Genomic DNA, 21,602 nt, shown 5'->3' on the forward strand with positions numbered 1-21,602 from the left:
TTTTTTTAATGCAAGAAGGGGATTAGTTTTATTTTGTTACCCTTCTCCATAACTTTGGTGATTTGTTTTTTTTTTGTTTTTTTTAATGCAAGAAGGGGATTAGTTTTATTTTGTTACCCTTCTCCATAACTTTGGTGATTTGTTTTTATTTTTTTCTGCATCTTTTTTAACATTTTTAGATTTATACACCTGATGGATCTTCTGCTCCTCATCCTGCTACCTGATTCATCTTCGTACTGTAATGTGGGTTATTCATTTGTTTACTGCTTTGATAAACAAAATAACTGGGCTGAAAGGACCTTGTAAAATATCTGCTGAATTGTGAAGTTTTAACGGCAGTCAGAAAGTTGAATCATGGCTACAGGACAGTGATAGAAAGTTTACTGAAAGGTTTGGTATATCTCAAAAGAATGATGAAACTCAGGCTTGTGTGACTTAGTTCTCCATTGTCAGCAAACCTCTGAAAGGGAASACAAGCTTTTACTTATCTGTTGCAGCTCACAACAATTCGCTGTTGCAGTGAACTCCTGCAGCTGCGCTCATTTTCTTCTGCTGCCATCTTAGTGAGGTGGGGGAGATTTTGGTAGGTAGGTGTTTACTCAAAACCCAACAGGTCTCACCCCTTTCCCCCATAACTCCACATTAAACAAAATCAGAATTTATGTTTCAGAATTAAATTCTGAATTTTGCCTGATGATGCATATTATTCAGTTTATTAATCCATCTAAAAAAAAGTGGACATTAAGCTCTGTGTTCTGACTCATGAAGTGTTGAATAGAGCACTGAGTGCCTTTGCTCTAACATTTAARTGTTGGAGTTAGAGACAGCAAAAATTTCCTTACTGAAGCCAATAATTCTGTCTGGAATTTCGAGTTTAATTGGTGTACTGTAAGTAAATGGTAGGACTATACATTTTAAAGGATGTTGGAGAGCAGCATTAATGTAAACATTTTTGTCCCACATGTAAGGGAAGGAGAATAGGTCAGGAGACTTCTGGCTTTTCTCAACTTCTGAGCTCTTAGGCTTTGAACCTTAATGAAATTGTCTACTGTGTTTTCTAAATAAATGGTTCAGATATGGTTCAAAAGATATAAAACTACTTTTCTCAGTATGCTGTTCAAGGGGGAAAACACAAAGGATTTTACTTGCTGGGACAAGTTGCCTGTGATTATTTTAGTGATGATGTTTTAAACTTTCAAGAAATAAAATTGTTAGCGGAACTTAGATAATTTCAGGAATAAATACTCTGAAATTTTAAATTACTATTAGATATAGAAAATATTTTTGAGTTTTGGTATTTTGTGCTACTGTTTTTTTACCATAGCGATATTAAAAGTATCTCCTAAGCCTGTCTCTTTTTAAGTGTTAATCAGAATGAAAACAMGGTCACAGTAACAAACCTTTTGCTTCTAGTGAACATAGTTGGTATCTTTAAGGTCGCAGGTAAGCATTTTTGTGTTACAATGAAACAGTTTCGTTGAAAAGCATCTCTGAGAARTGGAGTTGTTTTGTGCCACTTTCTTTCTTGGTTTTCAAAGTAGTTTTGAGTTCCAGAGAAAGCTTTTCCTGTATTTAGAAATTGGATTTTTGTATATGGAAGAATATATGAGTTTTTGCCATGGCTGCTTTCTCGGCTGGGACACTGCTTGTCTGCTTATTTGATAAAACTTTGTTGGGCAGCCCTCGAGGGGCTGCAGGGCATACAGAGGAGGAACCTTGCGTGGCTGAGCTTTGTTTCTATAGGAAGTAATGCTAAAACAAACAATAGTCTCTGAATGTGAGTTTAATCTGAACTTTTGAGAAGTGACTAGGGAACTTGGTTTCTTGAATAGTAGCCTCTGCTTGATATGAGACACTCTACTGCAGTATTTTATGTATTTGTTGTTGTTTCAGGGATTAGAATAACCTTGATTGACTAAATTTAATCACTGTTTAAATGTCAGGTCCTTCMTATTTCACTGAACGTCTATTTCTCTTTTCATGAATTTTACTGAAAGTATGCATATACTTTCAAATTACATGTATGTTATGTATACATTGTAATAACACAATTGTACTGTCTTTAGTAAAAAAAAAGAATGAATGAAATCTATAATAATTTTACAAAATTGCTTTTCTTTTGCAATGCACATGTGAATAATATCAGTTGTTGGTGTTTGTATTGTTAGAATTTTTCCACTGTTAGAAATTAAAGCTACAAAGTGTTTTAATATGTGTAAAAARGGAGAGTCATAGAGGTAGGAGTATGCAGATTGAAAACTTATTGAGTTGTATGGCAACCAAATGCCTTGGTACCAGGCAGTATTATGTAATATTGACAGTAAACCTTTTTATATTGTTTGGAAGGGAATGGTGGGATCTTTGTGCCATCTGTGTAGTAAATACATTGTATTTCTCTCTGATAATTTAGTRAAGAAAGTCCCAAAACAGAGGTCAGTCCCCTCTTCACTGTGCTTCTGGGGATTGTTCTTATTAGCTGCTTCTTCCTCCTCAGCATGCTTGTATATTTCTCTGCATGTGTGAACTCTATACAGATGTTGTGGGAGATCTTTCCACTTTATTTCTCTTTAATCAAGATACTRTGTTCTTTCCCTTCTGACCATAAATGGGTTCATTTAATCCTTCCATTTATGTCGAGGGTTAACTGCCTCATAAAGAATTGTTGCATCTGAGCTTAAATTGAAATGATGGAGTGTATCTTCAAATGAAAGAAAGCTTTCATTCTTATTGAAAATGGGCTAGTGGAAGTCGTGGGAATGATAGCCGTAAAAACATTAAGGATTCTACCTGGTCGTACAAGTTCAAAGGGTCATTCAGCCTCAGTGAAAAACTATATTGGGGAGGTTAATTTGGAGTCAGCCTCAGTCATGAGATCCAAGGAGAATGGTACAAGATGTGTAAGGCTGCAGTGTACTGCTGTTTGTTTGGGCCTTCTGGATGAGCTGAAAAAAAGGAATATGAACCTTCCTTCTATTACAGGTTCTCCAGTTGCAGAACCTGGCTGTGCTTGATATGACAAAAAATGGAATTCTCTTTGCAGTGTATTTTCAAACCAGTTTTTATCTATCTTGAAAACTAGTTTCAGGTGTTTTTGTTTCAGCTTGTGTATTTGCTAGACAAATCTCTGTTGAACATATTTATCTTGTAGAGTTTAGAATTTAACAATGTTTCTTTTGTTGCTACTGGAATATATTAGATATCTGAATTTGAATTACTGCTTGAAGTTTTTGGGGTACTTTTTTAAATGGGTAGCGGTTTTTTCCATCTGGATATCTTGAAGGTAATCATATTACCTGGAGCTAATTTGTGCGGATTCGTTTTTCTTCTGTTTTGGGGYTTTTTTTAATATCTTTGATGCTAGGTGGATGTTGTATGTTTCTGGTTGTCTGTCAGATAAGCTTAAATGACATAAATGTRCATGAGAAAGTGAGCAGTTTACCAGTTACTGGTAAAGATACTTAGATACTTGTTTTACAGGCACAGGCTATGAAGTTACCTGTTGGCTAGATAGTGTGGCTAGTGAGGTGTTGAAAACAAAAGATAGGTTTAACTTTGTTTTGGGTTTATTGTGTTTTGTTTTGKTTTTTGTTTTGGGTTTTTTATTGTTTTTTTGGGGTTGTTTTTTGTTGTTTTGGTTTTTTTCTTTTCCCTTGTGAATGTGACTTCTTAACTCTCTTGGTATGTTGTTTTCTCAATTTTTCTCCTCAAGAAGAGAGTATTCTGTATTGCACCTTAAAGAAAGCAACATTATCAGTGATGCTTGCTTGGTGCTACAGTGTGTTAAAACTGCTTCCTCTGTCTTCATTTTCACATCAGGTGATAGGGACAGGCAGAAGCAAAAAAAGATGACTATAACAAATTAACACCTCATAATTTAGGGAGAATGGCAATATTTAAAAATTTTTAGTATAGTGACATATGTAGAGATGCTGTATAAACCTTTATAATTTTCAACAGTATATTCTGAGTTGAAAGGGACCCACAAGGATCATCAAAGGCCAGCTCCTGGCACTGTGCAGGACAGACCCAGAGTCACACCATGTGCCTGAGAGCAAACACTTGTCCAAACACTTCCTGAACTCTGTCAGTTTTGGTGCTGTGACTACTGCCCTGGGGAGTCTGTTTCAGTGCCCAACCACCCTCTGGGTGAACAACCTTTTCCTAATACCTCACCTAATTGTCCCCTGACACAACTTCAGGCCATTCCCTTATGTCCTGTCATTGGGCATCACAGAGATCAGTGGTGCCCATCCTCTTCCTCTCATGAGGAAGTTGTAACTGCAATGAGGTCTCCCCTCAGTCTCCTCCAGAGTGTAAAGACCAAGTGACCTCAGCCACTCCTCATATGGCTTCCTCTCAGGGCCCTTCACCATCCTTGTGACTCTATTTTGGATGCTCTCTAATAATTCAATATTGTTCCTGTACTRTGGCACCCAAACCCACTCCCAGCACTCGTGGTGAGGCTGCCTGAGTGCAGAGCAGAGMRGRACAATTGCCTCYCGTGCCTGGCTGGTGATGCTGTGCCTGATGCYCCCCAGGMSAGGGTTGGCCCTCCTTTTTATCAGGGCACTGATTCTTATTGAACTTGCCATCAACCAAGACCTCCAGGTCCCTTTCYGTGGCATTGCTTTCCAGCKTTTCATTCCCCAGTCTGTCTGTACATCCAGGGTTGCCCCATCCCAGGTGCAGAATCAGGCACTTGCCTTTGTTAAGTTTTGTAYGGTTGGTGATTTTCCAGCCCTCTAATTTGCAAGGTCTCTTTGCAGGACCACTCTGCTCCTCCCAATTTTGTGTTGTCTGCAAACTTGCTCAGTAGCTCTTCCAATTCTGCATCCAAGTAATTTATGAAGATATTGAAAGAAGCACAGGGCTGAGGATGGAGCCCTGTGGAGCCCCATTAGTGACAGGTCGCCAGTCTGATGTCACCCCATTCACTATAATCCTTTGTGCCCGACCTGTGARCCAGTTCCTCATCCATTGCATGCTGTGTATCCAGCTGTGTGCTGGACATTTTGTCCTGAAGGATCCTGTGACAGTACCAAAGGCTTTACTGAAATCCAAAAAGATAACATCAATTTGCTTCCTTTGATCACCTAAGGTAGGTTATCTTGTCATAAAGGGAAATCAGGTTGAACAAGCAGGACTTTCTTCTCGTGACTSTGTCCTGACTGTGATGGATGACTGAGTTGTCCTCCAGGTGTTTTTCAATACCTCYCTAATGAGGTTGTCTCCATAATACTACCATATGGTATGAGGCTTCTCTTTCTATTACTTTTCCTGTACTTTTCTCATTGTCCTCATAGTGTCTTCCCTTTTTTTTCTAGTGGGTTGTTTTTTTTTTTTTTTCCAAGAATCAGGAAACAAACATGTAGTGCAGTATGTACATGTGTTATATGTGGTGTATTTCTGTATTGCCTGTTTGGTATGTGCCCGCCATGTACTGTGGGGTTCATTTGTGTCAGACGTTTGGCCTGAGAACTTGAATATCTGTTCTGAAAGCACTAGGAAAAGAACATTCATGATATCTGTTTCATGTCTCCTCATCAAAATATTTGTTTGCAGCAGCTGGTTTGGTTTGTGTTTTGGAAGTTGCACACACTYTGCTTGCTTGTAGAAACACCAGCCTGAACTTTGAAAGTGAAACCAAAATCAATATCAGTCAATGTGAAGTGGTAATATTTAGCCGTTGCATGTCTGTTGAGTGTTTTCTTTCCTCTTTTGGGAAGGGCTGGAAAAGTGTTTCTCACAATTATATGATTTTGTCACTAGTGTTAAGAGTGGTCAGGTTATTGCTGACCACAAAAAATCTCTTTGAGAGAATGGTCTGCTTTATTATTTCAGTCTTTCTGGCATATGCKTTGAACGGATGGACAGCATTTCTAAAATTACATTTTGAGACGAATCAGGATTCAGAAGCTGAACTGCATTCATAATTGGGTTTTAGTCCCTGTATCCATACAATTAATAGGTTATTCTTTTCATCACATTTCTGCATTTAGACACAAGCATTTGTGCATACTTTTCAATGAAAAACACATAAATGCATTTTTTTTGTTTTTACTGTGCTTTTCCCATTTTTAATTTCATTTTCATGGTATTAATTTCAAACACTTGRTTGTTCTCAGATACATAAGCGCAGAATCTGCTCCTTGCTATCTTAGAGCAAAAATGTTTCAAAATTTATTCCTTTTTACAGAATGCAGTGTTGGTCCATTAAATGAATGCTGGTTAAATGAATGCTGGTTTGTAGAGCATTATAGTTTTACAACTATAAATATATATATATATAATATATATATTTATAGGAGGTTTTCAGACTTCTGATATAACTGTGTCGTGGTTTAAGATKATTGCATAAATATCTTGGATAAGCATGAATCCTCCTTGTTATCGTGCTGAGGCTACCCCATACCTTACAACRGAGAAGAAACATTTTGGTGCATTTATCTTCTGTCAAGATGGAGTGGGCGATGGACGCTTAGTTGAAAAGGAATTCTCATACATTATCTCCCAGGAAGTCTAACCTTTGCTTATGAAGCTGAACTTCATTTTTGCTGGCAGACGGTCTGCTGCAAGGCTGACTGCTGCATTCTTGTAAAATAGTAAGAAATGAAAACAGAGCCTGACTGAGCATTATTCTCATTCTTCGTCTGCTTCTGCACAGCTGTGTGAAAACTAAAAGCTAAGGTTTATTTGCACTCAATGGATGTGATTTCCTGCAGTGAAACAAATGAACACATCAGGTTTCTTTATTGACTTCTCCCATTTGATTCATCAAAAATGTTCCACTTTTCTCTTTTTCAGTTCCTTGGCATACATAGAACTGCTGGTCTATTTTTGTTTTTCCTTTTTCCCTCACTGTTAGTCAGGTCTTAGAGCTAATTTGTGGCTTCATTTTCCTGATGCTTTTTCCACATGCTTGAAACAATTTGTTAGGAGTATGTTTTATTATCATTTGTTTGCTTTTAAGAAAGTGATGATACGTGGTACTTGTGTCTTTCTTTCAGTAAATGTGTGAAAAATTCAGTTTGTTTGTCTCCCTCTTTGGGTGTTCATTCTTAGTTTGTGAGAGATCTAGGAGGAATGGCTGAAGTGGTTACTGGCTGTCATCCACCCAGCTTCCCTGGTGTTTTCTCCTCCAACAGCAGCTCTGGTATCATGATGTGCCTATTCTTGAGCCAATACCAACTGGTGCTTACTTCAGTTTAACACCCCCACACTAGTGTGCCTATGGTAGCTCGGGAGCAAACGTAGATCCCAGCCAGCCATTCTTGGGTAACAGAAATGTAACCTTGGATGAGGATTGTTAATATTAGTAAATGGATTTGGCTATTGTAATGATGAAATTATTGTAGTTACAAGACTGTATATACACATATGAACCATAATAGAGATGCCTTTTAACACCCTTAAGTCACTCCCCAGAAGAAAACCACCAATCAGATAGAAATACTTGGTTCTGCAACCAAATATGGGAAAGAACAGGACTTATTGCAAGCACTTGTGGATTAAGTAGTGTTCAAAGAAAAAAAAAAAGAAAAAAAATCAGGGAAGTGTAAGTGTTAAAGGGCATTCTTTTTCAACAGCAGACCAGAGACAAGCAATCAAGATATTTGGACTTTTTCAGTTGCTGTGTTCCTGGATTTATATACATTTAATTCCCATAATCAGAAGTGGCAAAGAAAAATTCATTTGTGTCAAATTTTCATTATTAATTTACCCCACTTTTCTACATATTGTCAAGGGTGTACCTTTCTTATTCTCTGCTAGAGGTTGCTAGTCATTTTATATAGTCTATGCTGTGTTAGAACAGTAGTGTTTATGGACTGTTTTCTCTATGCATAGTAAAAGGAGGAAAACAATAGGAGAAATGATATGACTAAATGACATTGGTTGGTTTGTTTCAAATTGTAATCCGTGTAAATCCTGTACAATTATATTGGCCTCTAGAGAAGCTGACCATACTTTTCTCAACTGCTTAAATCTTAGAGGGTAGAAATTTAAATTTGTGGTGAGTAACTCAGTGTTCAGGTTTTTGATTAGTTAGCTTAAAATTAGGAGGCTTTAAGTACTCTTGAAATATTGTAAGTGTAAAGTACTGTCCTATGAGCTTTTCATCTGTTTTTCTTTGTTCCAATTTTATATGAGGGTGTTCATCTGAGCCTCGCAATCACTAGGAAAGAGCAGGTATGCAGGTCAGAATAGCTTTTATAAAATTTGCAGTCRTGTTAGGACAGTGTTCATCCATTAGCAAGCAAGCCACTAATAAAACCATTTACCCTTTTTTGTTGTTTWCAAGGTATAAGACTATGCAATGGAATTTAGATTACTTCATTTAAAGACTCTTCCTACTAAAAAGCGCTWCAGTGTAGGAATTTATTTGAAGCTCAGGGAAAGGAAAAACCTCRCAATTTTCAGTGTGCTTATGGCATGTATAGCAAAAAAAGCCAAAGGGTGCCATGTAGTGTAAATGTTCTTTCAGAAACTCATGGTGTTTGAAGAAGATACTGAATCTCTCTTTACTAAATGAGTATTTTATGTGTAGTTTTGGTGTTCATATAGACTGAAACTCCGAGTACATAGCAGGAAATACCTTGAGTCAGTATTTTGTATACTAGTTTGAAGAAAAGCTTCCAGTGATACAGACTTCAGTATTGAAGTAAAGTTGATGGGAATAAGTATGGAGAGCAACTTTTTAATAATTCACATTAATAGATTTAGTAGCTTCAGAGAAAATTGCGATACTTGGGAATTTCCAAAATAGAGCACTTGAAATCTGCATTACTTTAAGATGCTGTTTTTGATATGCTCTTCCAAAGAATGCATGAATATATTTCAGTAAGAATTTAAGGGCAGCAGTGCTGGCCACCATAGAATTAATACACAATTGCAAGGCCTGCTCTTCAAGTTTCTGAGAAGAAGCTTGTAAATTAAAGTTTTAGCCCTAATTATTTGCATTAGTAACTTCACATTTGTATGTGATTGGTGAATGTTAGTCTTCCTCCAAAAGAGATGTGCAAATTTAGTTTGCATTATTTTTGTGTGCACAAAGCGGGCATGGTTTTATGCACATGGTTTGCTGGATAGTAATCTGATAGAGGCCTGGCCCGTATTTTGTCAAACTGCATAAAATTAAAGATTGTGAGATGCAGAATTTGGGATAAAAGTTCATAAGTTTGAATTTTATTCTTCCTCGTTATTCTATGCATTAAGATCTCATGCTCTTTCTAAATTTGATGAATCTCCCTTTTTCAGTCTGTTTGTTCCAGGCATTTCTGCACACACAGACAGGGGCTGTGGGACTACATTGGTAGAGTTCAAGTATGTTTATAGTTGCAAATATCTGCCAGAAAAATTTCTAGAGGTGTCTCTTGTTCAGCTGTCTAAATTCACTGTACAGCAGATGGCACTGGAAGAGCACATCGGTGGGAGACTTCGGTGATGCCGTAATTTGTGCAAAATACTAGTGAGGCTGTTGCTGTACTGAGGGTCATGAAGAAGTTGCATAATTCATTTTAATGTATTCCAGGAAGGGGTGTATGCCTGGGCTCCTCTGYTTCAGCTCTATTAGATGCAGACTGCAAAGACTTCTATATTTGCAAGCCTGTGAATGTATCCTGTACTGAGGGCTCATAAGGGCTGCTTAGACAGCATTTTTAAACACATTGATATGCAATGCAGAATTAGCTGGTACTCTTTAAGTACGTGCAAAGAAAGAGGAATATCAGGATCAATTAGAGTGTTTGACTTCAGGGTGTATTTGTTTTCTCCTATCTTTGATTAAATATGTGTAGGTGGTATCACAGAGTGGGTCTCATATGGAAGACTTGCTCTCATCAGTGAGTGTGTTCAGTTTATTTTGGAAAGCTTTGACCTGGACTGTCACTAGATTTTTATTGTTTTCTCATATATGAAGGGACTTGGCTTCTGAATATATATGTGCTTTACATTTGAACATCAGATTTTCCTTATTTTTACAAGGATACAACTAATGAGCTGTGCATTTTACAGAATCATAGAATATACTGAGTTGGAAGGGACTCCAACTAGACTAGCTCTGTGCTGGACACCCCAAGAATCAGACCACGTGCCTGAGAGCATTGTCCAAATGCCTCTTGAACTCTGTCAGGCTTTGTGCTCTGACAACTTCTCTGGAGAGCCTCTTCCAGTGTTYAACTACCCTCAGGGTRAAAAACATTTTCATGATATCTAATCCAAATCTCTCTTGAYTCAGCTTCATGCTGTTTCCCCAAGTCCTCTCAGTGGTCATGAGAGTGAAGAGATCGGTATCTGCCTCCACTTCCCCTTATGAGGATGTTGAAGAGTGCAGTGATGTCCCCTCTCAGTCTCCTCTGGTTGACTAAACCAGGTAACTTCAGTTGTTCCTCATGAGRCTCCTCTTCCACACCCTTCACCATCCTCGTGGCGCTCCTTTGGATGCTCTCCAAAAGCTTAATATCTTTCTTACATTGTGGCACCCAAAACTACACACAGCACTCGAGGTGAGGCCGCCCCAGTGCAGAGYAGRGCGGGACAATCCCCTCTCTTGCCTGGCTGGTGATGCTGTGCCTGATGCCCYCCAGGACAGGGTTGGCTCTCCTGGTTGCCGGGGCACTGCTGACTCATGTTCAGCTTGGCATTGACCAGGACTCCCAGATCCCTTTCTGCAGCTCTGCTCTCCAACCTCTTGTACCCCAGCCTGTCCACACACACAGGGTTGTCCTGTCCTAGGTACAGAATCCAGCACTTGCYCTTGTAAAACTTCATAATGTTGATTGCTCATATGTCCTAATTTGTCTGTCTCTCTACAGGGCTTCTCTGCCCTCAAGGCAGTCRACAGCTCCTCCCAATTTAGTGTTGTTGGCAAACTTACTTATTACCTTATTGAGTCCTGTGTCCAGGTCATTTATGAACATGTTCAAGAGAACTGGGTGGGGGGTGGAGCCCTGTGGAGCCTCACCAGTGACAAGTCACGAGTCTGATGTCACCCCATTCACTATAACTCTTTGTGCCTCATCCTTGAACCAGTTCCTCACCCATCACATGCTGTGTTTATCCAGCTGTGTGCTGGACATTTTGTCCTGAAGGATCCTGTGAGAGTATCACAAACTTTTCTGAAGTTAAAGAAGATTACATGTACTGTCTTTCCTAGGTCGTCTAGGTGGGTTGCCCTGAAGTGGCAGGAAAGTGTATTTGAAAAGCAGGACTTTCCCCTTGTGAAGCCATGCTGTGATGACTGAATTGTCCTCCAGGTGTTTTTCAGTACCTCCCTGAATAATCTTTTCCACAATTTCAGCAGGCACTGAAGTGAGAGTGACAGGCCTGAAATTTCTGGGTTCCTCCTTCTTGCCCTTCTTGAAAATCAGCACAGCGTTCACCAGCTTCCAGTCAGCTGGGATATCTCCAGATTCCCAAGACCACTCAAAAGTCATTGAGAGAGGGTTTGCRATGACCCCATCTAGCGCTTTGAGGATTCTCGGACGAATCCCATCAGCCTGATGGATTTGCAAGGATCCAGTAGGAGCAGAAAATCCCATACAATTTTGGGATCGATCATTGTCCCAGTCATGGTCCTCCAGCTCAGGACACTGGGAACCGCTTGGTCCATCATCCTTGTTGGACCAAGATGTAGGCAAAGAATGTGTTAAAGACCTGTGCCTTGTATATGTCCCTGTTTGTGAKGTGATCATRCTCATCCCATAACAGGTCAATGTTATTTTTGCACTGCTTTTTGCCATTAATACATTTAAAATAACTCTTTTTGTTGTCCCTCACAGTTCTGGCCAGCTGCAATTCCAGTTGAGCTTTGGCCACAGAAATTTTCTCCCTGCAATGGCAAGCAGCATCTCTGTATTCTTCCTGTGTCACCAGACCTTGCTTCCACTGGGCATGCACCTTCCTTCTTTGCCTTATTTCCAAGAGAAGATCCCTGTTCAGCCAAGCTGGTCCTCTGCCTCACCTGCTTGACTTGTGACGTTTGGGAATTAGCTGCTCTTGTGCCCTTAGGAGGTGATGTTTAAAAACATCAAAAYCCTGCAAATACATTTGCAGGAGACTTTACTTGTTTGTTCTCTTAGCAGCCTGAAGTCTGCTTTCTTCATGTCCAGAGCTGAAGTTTTGCTGGCGCTTTTCYTCCTGTCAACAGAGGTTTTTAACTCTATCGCTTTGCGGTCACTGTGGTCAAGATGGCTGCCAATCTCCACTTTGCTTACAAGATCCTGTCTGTTAACAGGCAGCAGATCAAGAAGGGCATCTTTCCGAGTCAGTTCCCTTAGGACCGTTCCATAAAGTCATCCATATGTTTTAGGAATCTTTTGGCCTAGGTTGTACTAGCTGTGTGATGCTCCCAGTTGATTTCTAGCAAGTTGAARTCCATCATAAGGAGAAGGACAGTTGTCTTGAAAGTGTCCTTGGACAGTCATGCATTTTGCTTGATAGAAATATTGGCTACTAAGGTAGGCTGACAGATGTAAAATGCTTTTTTGCGCAAAAATGCTCAGTAGTGTCTTTCAAAGTAAAAAAAAATGGTCTGCTCTGTATGCTGCCTCAGAGATTGATCTGTTGAGATAGTTTTCAGATAGTGGATTTTCATTTGTAAAAAACACCACATTTTGATACAGAAAGACTGGTATGTGATAAAAACCTGTTCTTTCAAGTGACTTATTTAATCTTTTTATTATGGAGAAGCTGAATAATATTCCTTCAGCCAAATTTTAGCTATCTAATTATTTTGAAATACACCAATGAAAAAAGATGTGTGAATCATACATTTTGGGGAATCTTCTTTCCTCTGTTAGCTATGTGATAATGCTTTTTTAATTTCTCCCCAGCTTAGAAGGCAGACTTCACTTTTTCATGTTTGTTGGRGTTTTTGTTWGTTTGGCTTGTTTTAGGGTTTGCTTTTTTTTTGTGGGGTTATGAATTGCAAGCAGTACTTTCCACAAAGATGTGGGAACATTTCTGGAAAAGTGGAAATAATGTCAGCTTGTGGATGTCAATCAGAAGCAGTTGGAGAACACTGGATTTCACAGGTGGAGCTAATGTGACAGTTCCCAGGCTTCTGGTACTCCATACACAAAAGCACAGTTACATTTGTCAAATGAACCAATGCTCTGACTTTGTCAGCTTAGGAACAGCATAGAATCTTGAAGTTGTAATTTTCACTCGTTTTGTAGGTTTGTTTAGTTACATATGACAAAAAGAGTTCTGCAAAATTGGAAAGGTGGTAAAATCCAAGTGTTTTAGAAAGAGAAGGTCAACGGTATATTTTGAGTCTCCTTTTAATTGGCACATAACTYTCCCTTTATCTGTACTTTTAGGAAAGTAAACGTAGTGTTTTAACCTTTGAAAATTCGTACCCTGGATTCATACTCAGGATTGTATTTAAATTGTGTAACTGGAATATGGTGTTTTAGAGTTTCATGATTCCTGCTGCAACAGATAGCATGTTAAAAGTGGAAAATAAGTAGTGAATGTCTCAAAAATACAGGTTCTGTTTTTTTAGGTTTTAATATTTGTTTATGGCAAGAAATTGATTCTTAGTCTGTTGCTGAGGAAGCAAGTGGTTTGGGCATGTTTATTCTTTGCTGCTAGAAAGTAAATCAGTTTACAGACAAGAGAAATCTTTAGTTCCTCTCCACTGAAAGAAAGGAAAGTGTTATTTAGTTGTGTAACTAAGAAAACAAAAGGAAAGGGCTGAATGTGCTCTCAGGATGGACTTGGGAAATATTATGACAAGGATATAGAACAAGTCTTTGAAACAGATTGATACAGATAGGACTAGGGTACATTCACAGTAAATCAAGCTTTACTGCTTCTGCTTTTTATGGAGCATTGTCCATCCCTTCAGTAGCAAAATTTTTCAAGGTATTCTGAAGTTCAGAATCCATAGATGCATCACATTGCTTTTTAGTTTGCTTTGGATATGATCCTTTAGCCTTTACGTACTTAAGGACCACAAAAGTTGGGCTGGGCAACAGCAATAGCCAATGAACTTCTGTTTGGTTATACTCATTGTTCTTCCATGCTTTTTGCAATTGTTAAATGCTTTTTTAAGAAAATCATATGGTTTAGCTGATAAAACTTATTTCTGTCCATTGCACTGTTTTTCTCAATTTGCTTTAATTGTGATACCATGGGAGAAAAGTGGGAAGTGTTTATATAAGGGTTTTTTTACTTTCCCCTCAGTCTACCAAGGTTTGAAGATATCTTGAAAGATTCTTAGACTCCTTCAGCTTGCCATGCTTAGCCTGGAGCCAGGCTTGCTGCTGCAGTTTGTGCTGCTAACATCGCACGCATTTGGAGGTACGTGGAATAACAGCTACTACTAATTGTAATTCCTACTTCTGTTGCAGTAGGAACTTCCCATGTTATTCTTTTCCCTGGAGAGCTATTTACTTTGGAAGGTCTAGCTAACATTAAAAAGAAACAAACCAAGCCTCTTCAAAGCCCTTCCAAAACACAGCCAAACCTCAATCAAAAAACGAACCAATCTGAAAGGCCAAATTTGTGGGTACCTGACTCTGCAAGATGCCAGGTGGGAACAGTTAACTGGAAYTTGAGCATCTGTGTCCACTAGGTCTTGGCAGAAGTACTGGAGGAAGAAAAGCTCTAATAGTTTTAGGCAATAAGAGCCTGTGCCTTGGTCTTCTGTGCCTAAAACAGTTTGGAAGTCTTTTCTTTCTTAGAAGTTCAGGAGGGGACTTGTTGTAAATGTATGTTACTTTGCTGTCAATTTCCCTCTGTTTTTTCACTACAGTTAGTTTTCTTATAAATATGTAAACTTTTGAATATTACTCAACTTTCTTGTGTAGAAAAACAATAACCTTATCGAGCCATGCTTTTACAACCAGTTGCAGTTTAACCTGTATTTARGAATATTACATAGGAATTCTGTTGAATAGAATGTTTTCTGTAGTTTTATCTTCTGTAATTACTTATGTGGGGATTTTTTTTAGGAGCCTTATGAAAGAGAGGAGTTTTTATGTGTTTGAATATTATATATAAATGCATTAAATGTATGTACCTGTGAGTGTGATATAAAGTGTGTGTATGTTTCACACTTGTGGAAATCTTCAAGTCAGGAGTTTCATCTTCTGAGCCTGATTGTGTCTAAGTCATCTCCCTGCTTTTACTTTTATTTGATGCCCGTTGTTAAAGTACTGTGATTTCTGTTTTGCTTGAAGAGGGGGGAGCCCTTATAGATAATTTTTGAAATATTTTTTTTTTGTGAATTTAATTGGTTTTTGTTTGTTTCCAGGAAATGGCTCTTGAAGTTAAATGAGGCTGGATAAAACACATAAATGAAGCAGAAGCTGCTCTTCATGTGTTAGGGCTATATCACCGTAAGCACTGCTGATCAGCCAGATTTGGTAACTTGTCATAATGAAGAAAATTAGTCTCAAAACAATCCGCAAGTCCTTTAACTTAARTAAAAGTAAAGATGAAACTGACTTTGTAGTGGTTCAACAGCCATCGTTAAGTGAATTTGGAAAAGATGACTCCTTGTTTGGCAGCTGCTATGGTAAAGATTTGGCTAGCTGTGAAGTCAATAGTGAAGATGAAAAAGGAGGCAAAAATAGATCAAAAAGTGAAAGTTTAATGGGTACGTTAAAAAGGAGGCTTTCAGCAAAACAAAAACAGAAAGGCAAAGGCAGCACACCATCCGTAAGCTCTGCCGATGATGACACCTTTTCTTCCTCATCTGCTCCAATAACCTTCAAAGATGTGCGAGCTCAAAGACCTCTGAGATCCACTTCCCTCCGTAATCACCATTACAGCCCAACTCCGTGGCCCCTTCGACCTACAAATTCAGAAGAGACTTGCATCAAAATGGAAGTGAAAGTCAAGGCCTTGGTCCATTCCTCTAATCCAAGTCCAGCACTGAATGGTGTTCGAAAGGACTTCCATGACTTGCAGTCAGAAAACGTGTTCCAGGAGCAAAACAATGCATTAAAAAATACGGAATCTCAGAACGGGGACTTGCATCTTCGTATTGATGAACATGTGCCTGTAGTTATTGGATTAATGCCTCAGGACTACATTCAGTATACTGTGCCTTTAGATGAGGGAATGTATCCTTTGGAAGGATCACGTAGTTACTGTCTGGATAGTTCCTCACCCATGGAAGTTTCGACTGTTTCTTCTCAARTGGGGGGAAATGCTTTCCATGAAGATGAGAGCCAGGTGGATCAGGATGTAGTCGTTGCACCAGATATCTTTGTGGACCAGACGATGAATGGTTTGTTGATTGGTACCACAGGAGTCATGTTGCAAAGCCCAAGAGTTAATCATAGTGATGTCCCTCCACTCTCACCTTTGCTACCTCCAATGCAGAATAATCAAATCCAAAGGAACTTCAAYGGATTAAATGGCACAGATGCCCATGTGGCTGAAAGTATGCGCTGCCATTTGAATTTTGATCCTAACACTGCCCCGGGAGTTGGAAGAGTTTATGACTCTGTACAGAACAGCGGTCCTATGGTTGTGACAAGTCTCACAGAAGAACTGAAAAAACTTGCAAAACAAGGATGGTACTGGGGCCCCATTACACGTTGGGAGGCAGAGGGAAAATTAGCTAATGTGCCTGATGGCTCGTTTCTCGTTCGAGATAGTTCTGATGATCGTTATCTTTTAAGTTTGAGTTTTCGTTCCCATGGAAAAACTCTTCACACTAGAATTGAACACTCAAATGGTAGGTTTAGTTTTTATGAACAGCCAGATGTGGAGGGACATACATCTATAGTTGACTTAATTGAACATTCAATCAGGGACTCTGAAAATGGAGCTTTCTGCTATTCGAGATCCCGGCTGCCTGGATCTGCAACTTACCCAGTGAGACTGACAAATCCAGTATCCCGGTTTATGCAGGTGCGCTCTTTGCAGTACCTGTGCCGTTTTGTTATACGTCAGTACACCAGAATAGACCTGATTCAAAAACTGCCTTTGCCAAACAAAATGAAGGATTATTTACAGGAAAAGCACTACTGAAAGCTTACGGGAAATCTTGCATCTTGCACTTTGGGATCAACAACAACAAAAAGAGATTGAATTACAGTTTACAGACTTTCATTATTATCAAAATCTTTTGCTGCCATAAAAATATTTCATTTTTTGTGTGTAAAAGAAAAGTAATGCATTTGGATTTGTTTGTTTTGGGGGGTTTTGTGTATTTTGGGAGGCTTTTTTTTTTCCTTATTTTGTTTTGTTGGAAAGAATGATCTCAAGTTTATTTTTAGAAGTGTGAAATAGCTATCTTTCATCAATGTGCAGATTAATCACAATGTGAATGATCAAATTCTCCTTWATTTCCCCCAAGTCCTTTGCTGCTATCCACTGTGATTTTTATGCATTGAAAGCACATTTCATGTGTATTCAACGATAAGTAAAAGTCGAATGAAACTTGTTGAATGAATTTTTTTTTTCCTTTGAAACAACCTTTGGGAAGTAATGATCATGGATAAAGAACATATTGGTATTCTAAATTATTGATTTTACATCTAAGTTAAAAACTGTTTCCTGATGTTGTAATTAGACATTTCTATAGAGATATGCCCCAATGTATAGACAGAGCTGGCTGTGTGATAATAACATGGTTATGCAGCATATCTTTGGGAAAAAAAAGCAAAACGCCTTCCTCCTAAGCCTTGTGCTATCTGTACACTCTTGTGTTTGAGAAGGTTGGTTCAGCCTTCTTCTCGTCTCAGTGTTTTGTCCTCTAAAAATGGCCTTTAAAAAAAAAGTCTATGAAAGTCAATGTATAGTACCTAGAAGGAAATTGTGGTATTGGGGTCTTGTAAAATATTACCTTTTATAATCATGCCATCAGTTAAATAAATTAACAACTGCCAGATCCCCTATTTCTCACCTTTTCCCTCTTACTTATTCTTGCAGAGCAAGGGAGGGAAGTTTCCTGGATTTGTAGGAAGACTCTAGGAATTATTATTATGGGAACATAAATTTATAAGCCATTTTGGGGATGGGGTAAAACTTCTAATAGGATGATTTCTACCATATTTATGTTCAAGCTACTTGAAATTTTATGATTTTTCCATTTTTCTACTTTTTTTTTTTTCACTTCAGAAAGTACAGTAATACACTAATGTCCTTTGGACCATTTTCCCTTTTTTGTATATCCTTCGGGGAGGAATGAACAGGGCTGACAACGTTTTATACAGAAGATGTTAAAATACACCTCTAAAGCTCTATTCTCCTAACCTATCATTATTGGGAAGAGGTGTTTGGATATACAGTGACCACAGAAAATGTTTCCATTTACTGTCATGAAATATGTTTTGACATATGAAATATTGAATCAATGAAGTGTTTATGATATCTGTCAAAGATTCTGGCATTTGAAAAGCTTACAGTTATTCTAACCTTCTGTAGGGAAAAAAAAGACTTTCAGTGGGGAGTACAGGTTCTACACTGTAATATTTTCATCATGCAAGGTTAATCCATGGCGTTTTCCTGTATTGTTTTAGTTTGGTTTTCTTTTCTCACATGTTTCTATCACTTTCAYGAGTTACCTGTTAAAGGGGTCATAGCTGTCTTGGGAGGGAGGCCTGCCTCTTCCTTGTGGAGAGGCCTTGCTTTGCCTGCCTCTGCTCACCTATCTTGTATTTTAGAATGTCACATTCCCCATCTCTGGTAGAAGTGGCTAATGAGCAAAGATCACCTTAGGGAAAAAAGTTCATCTTTGATACATCTTGTTTGGGTCATTTTCTTCTCCTTATTTAATCTAGCATTTCTGTCCCCTAAAATGAGTCTTTAGAAGTGAATACAGTATTGCTGCAAGGTGGTGCAGTAGCACTACATCTTGGGTTGCCTGAATTGATAGACGAAATTTATATTTTTTTAATTTATTTTTTTGACCATAATGTTTAACTAAAAAGTAAGAAAATCAAAGGTAGATAAAGACTGCCTTTGCTTTTAAGGGAGGGAGAATAAGGATTTCCTCTTTAGTCTGATAAAGTTTTAAACTTAAATAAAATAATCTAGAGCAGTCTATACAKGTAATTTGTTGGCTCTGCCATTGAGATATATGTATGAAAGTGTGAATTCTGCTTTCTTCTTTTTCCTCAACTGACTTCTCCCCCTACCCAGTCATGTCCCATCACCCCTCCCCTGAATCAGGATCACTAACTTTATTCAAAAAGGCACAATAACCTATTGTATGGTACAGTGTTCTGATTCTGTGGAGAGGAAAAAGAAAATAATTTTTATGGAATTTCAGATGCATAATTTTTTAAGAAAATCTCTGGCATTTTCTTCACTTTAAAAATTCTTTCCCCATACTAGAGAACCTATGCATTCTACAGAATCTTTGAAAGATTATAGTATATGAAATATTTTCTTTGCCATTTAATACTACAATTGAATACATAAAACATATGTTTAATTACTATGCCACGTGCATTAATTTAGCAGTCATTGCATTGAAACCTAAATATTTGAAGCTATAATATCCTGGTCTTATTGCTGAATTAAAAAACGTGCAAGGACACACATGCTAAAATTCTTACCCATGCCTTTATAAATTTCAGTCGTTCACTCATAAATTATGCTTTTTTAAAGAAAACCTCTGTTTCAGCTGTCCCATTTTTGAATTGCATTTCTTGCTGTGTTCTTCATCGGTGAACTTAATCAGGTCAAGTTAACTTTGTCACTTCCCCCCCACCCCAATAAAGCTACCACAAAAGGAACACTTAAAAGAGGTTGAGGTCTAGAAGTAAGAACTGGAGAGCACTTTGCTTCTGAATAAAAAATGGTGGTGATATTTCTACTCAAAAAAAAAGGCTCAAAATACTTTAAATCAGTAGTATGTGGAAACAAATACTTATTTTTACAGGTTTCTTTAACCAGAACCTCACAGTATTTTTTCCTATTGGGGTAACTGGCCAGCCAAGGGGAAGGAACCCAGAAAAAGTACTTTGAAAACATTAAAATACTTACAATTTCTTATTATAAAGATTAATATAAGAGAAACACAGTAACATTTAGTTATGAGTCAATGTAGAAATTCTCAGAATAACCACAAAAATTGTGTTGACTTCTGCTTAATGAAAATTAGAGGAACAAGGTGCCCTTGACAAATGAAAGAAAGATGATGGAGGATATTTTGGGGACCTTTGGAAGTAGATACACTAGGAATAAAAGCTAACAGACTATGATCCTTATAGAGTAGAAATATGGCTATTTATTCAGCACAACAGTTTAAGGGTTCAAAAGATATGCTTCTTTTGCAATTGAAGCAAGGAAAAATGGTTTTGAAAATGAAACTTTAAAATAAAACTGGTTTTTAAGCATCTGAAATTATTGACATGATTGATAACATTGCTTTACCAATTAGAAAAGTAAAACAACACCTTGTATTTGGAAATAATAAATTTGCACAATTTCCTCTGTGGTTTTTTTTTTTGTTTTGTTTTGTAAGCCAGTGTTATAAACAACTGAAAGTGATGTGTATTCTTTGATCTATTTGAAGGATATAGCGCTTATCCTGCTGTTGACATAGTGAATGCCATCTTTTTATCAAAATGTAATTTTGTCAGAAGGATCAGAAATGCAATTATTAATTAAACTCTTTGTTCTCAGATGAGCTGACTTTGCATTTTGTTAAAGCCAATTTCTTTCTGTGAATATTGACTGCTGGGCTAGGTAAAATCTGTGCAGTTTGTTTTGATGCATTTCATCTGTGTGAGTACTGGATAAATTTAAAACAGCATACCAGCAATATATGGGCTATGATGAGAAGTATTTCTCTGTCACTGAACTTGCAAATTCTGAGCTAAGCTATAGATGAATTAATGATTGCCAATTTAATTTCATAAAATCTTTCTATGACTGCAAAAAATAAAAATTACAGGCATTCTTTATAAATAAAAAATGGCCTAGATTGTAGTTCATAATGTGAAAAATATGGCATTGTTGTATCTGGAAAGTGTTCTAAATTCTACACAGATAATGAAAAATTCTAAAAGAATTTTTTATGAATACCTGTTGGGTTAAAGAATTTTTATAGTGATGATGGAGTGCCATGAAGTTAATACTTGCAATCCAGATTGCTGTAGTTTACACTTTTCTCTGTTTCAGACCTGGTGTGCACTATTTGTACTAAGCACGCCACAGAGTGAATTATCCAAAGTCCATTGATTTTAATGTGTTTTGGTTTGTAAACAAAATTATAGTAATTTCTTGCACATTTTTGAAAAATAATTGTATAAGGATTTATGTATCTGCTTCTGGATACAGTGTGTAAATAAAAATTTCATTCACAAAAAGATTTGTGGAGTCTTCTATACATTAAGGAYATTCTAAAACAAGATCCTGAGAGACATTGTAAAATTTGGGTATCTGACTTAAACTTTTAAATATTAATGATTACCATTTAAACTACTCTGTATTTTTTAACCCTTGCTAGTTGACTTTCAAAATATTTCTGTATACCAATCATTTTAATTTCTCGTTTTCATAACAAAACAAAAAAATTGCCAGGATTTAACTAGAATATGATTTTTGAAAAGTCAGCATAAATACTATATTATACTAACTTTTTGGTAATTTTGTTTGGGTTTTTTTTCATTAAAAACTTATAGAATTTG

The 21,602-nt window shown here is 37.5% G+C and overlaps 1 protein-coding gene across 4 annotated transcripts in view; it reads left to right on the forward strand.

The window, feature by feature from the left end:
* The window catches only part of SOCS6 (suppressor of cytokine signaling 6), a 30,808-nt gene extending 9,424 nt beyond the window's left edge, over nt 1–21,384 (forward strand). For 3 of the 4 annotated variants that reach the window (XM_057378146.1, XM_057378147.1, XM_057378148.1), the window contains exons 2-3: nt 14,188–14,304; nt 15,260–21,384. In XM_057378146.1, coding sequence (XP_057234129.1) covers nt 15,385–16,989 — 1,605 coding nt within the window. In that variant the 5' untranslated portion in view covers nt 14,188–14,304; nt 15,260–15,384 and the 3' untranslated portion in view covers nt 16,990–21,384. The remainder of the gene's footprint in view (nt 1–14,187; nt 14,305–15,259) is intronic. The other variant, XM_057378149.1, reaches the window with a different exon arrangement.
* Nucleotides 21,385–21,602: the final 218 nt, after the last annotated feature.

The sequence above is a fragment of the Malurus melanocephalus genome, unplaced genomic scaffold, assembly GCF_030028575.1.
Source record: "Malurus melanocephalus ecotype Western Australia unplaced genomic scaffold, MMel_1.1 scaffold_342, whole genome shotgun sequence".
In the NCBI taxonomy this organism is placed as follows: domain Eukaryota; kingdom Metazoa; phylum Chordata; class Aves; order Passeriformes; family Maluridae; genus Malurus; species Malurus melanocephalus.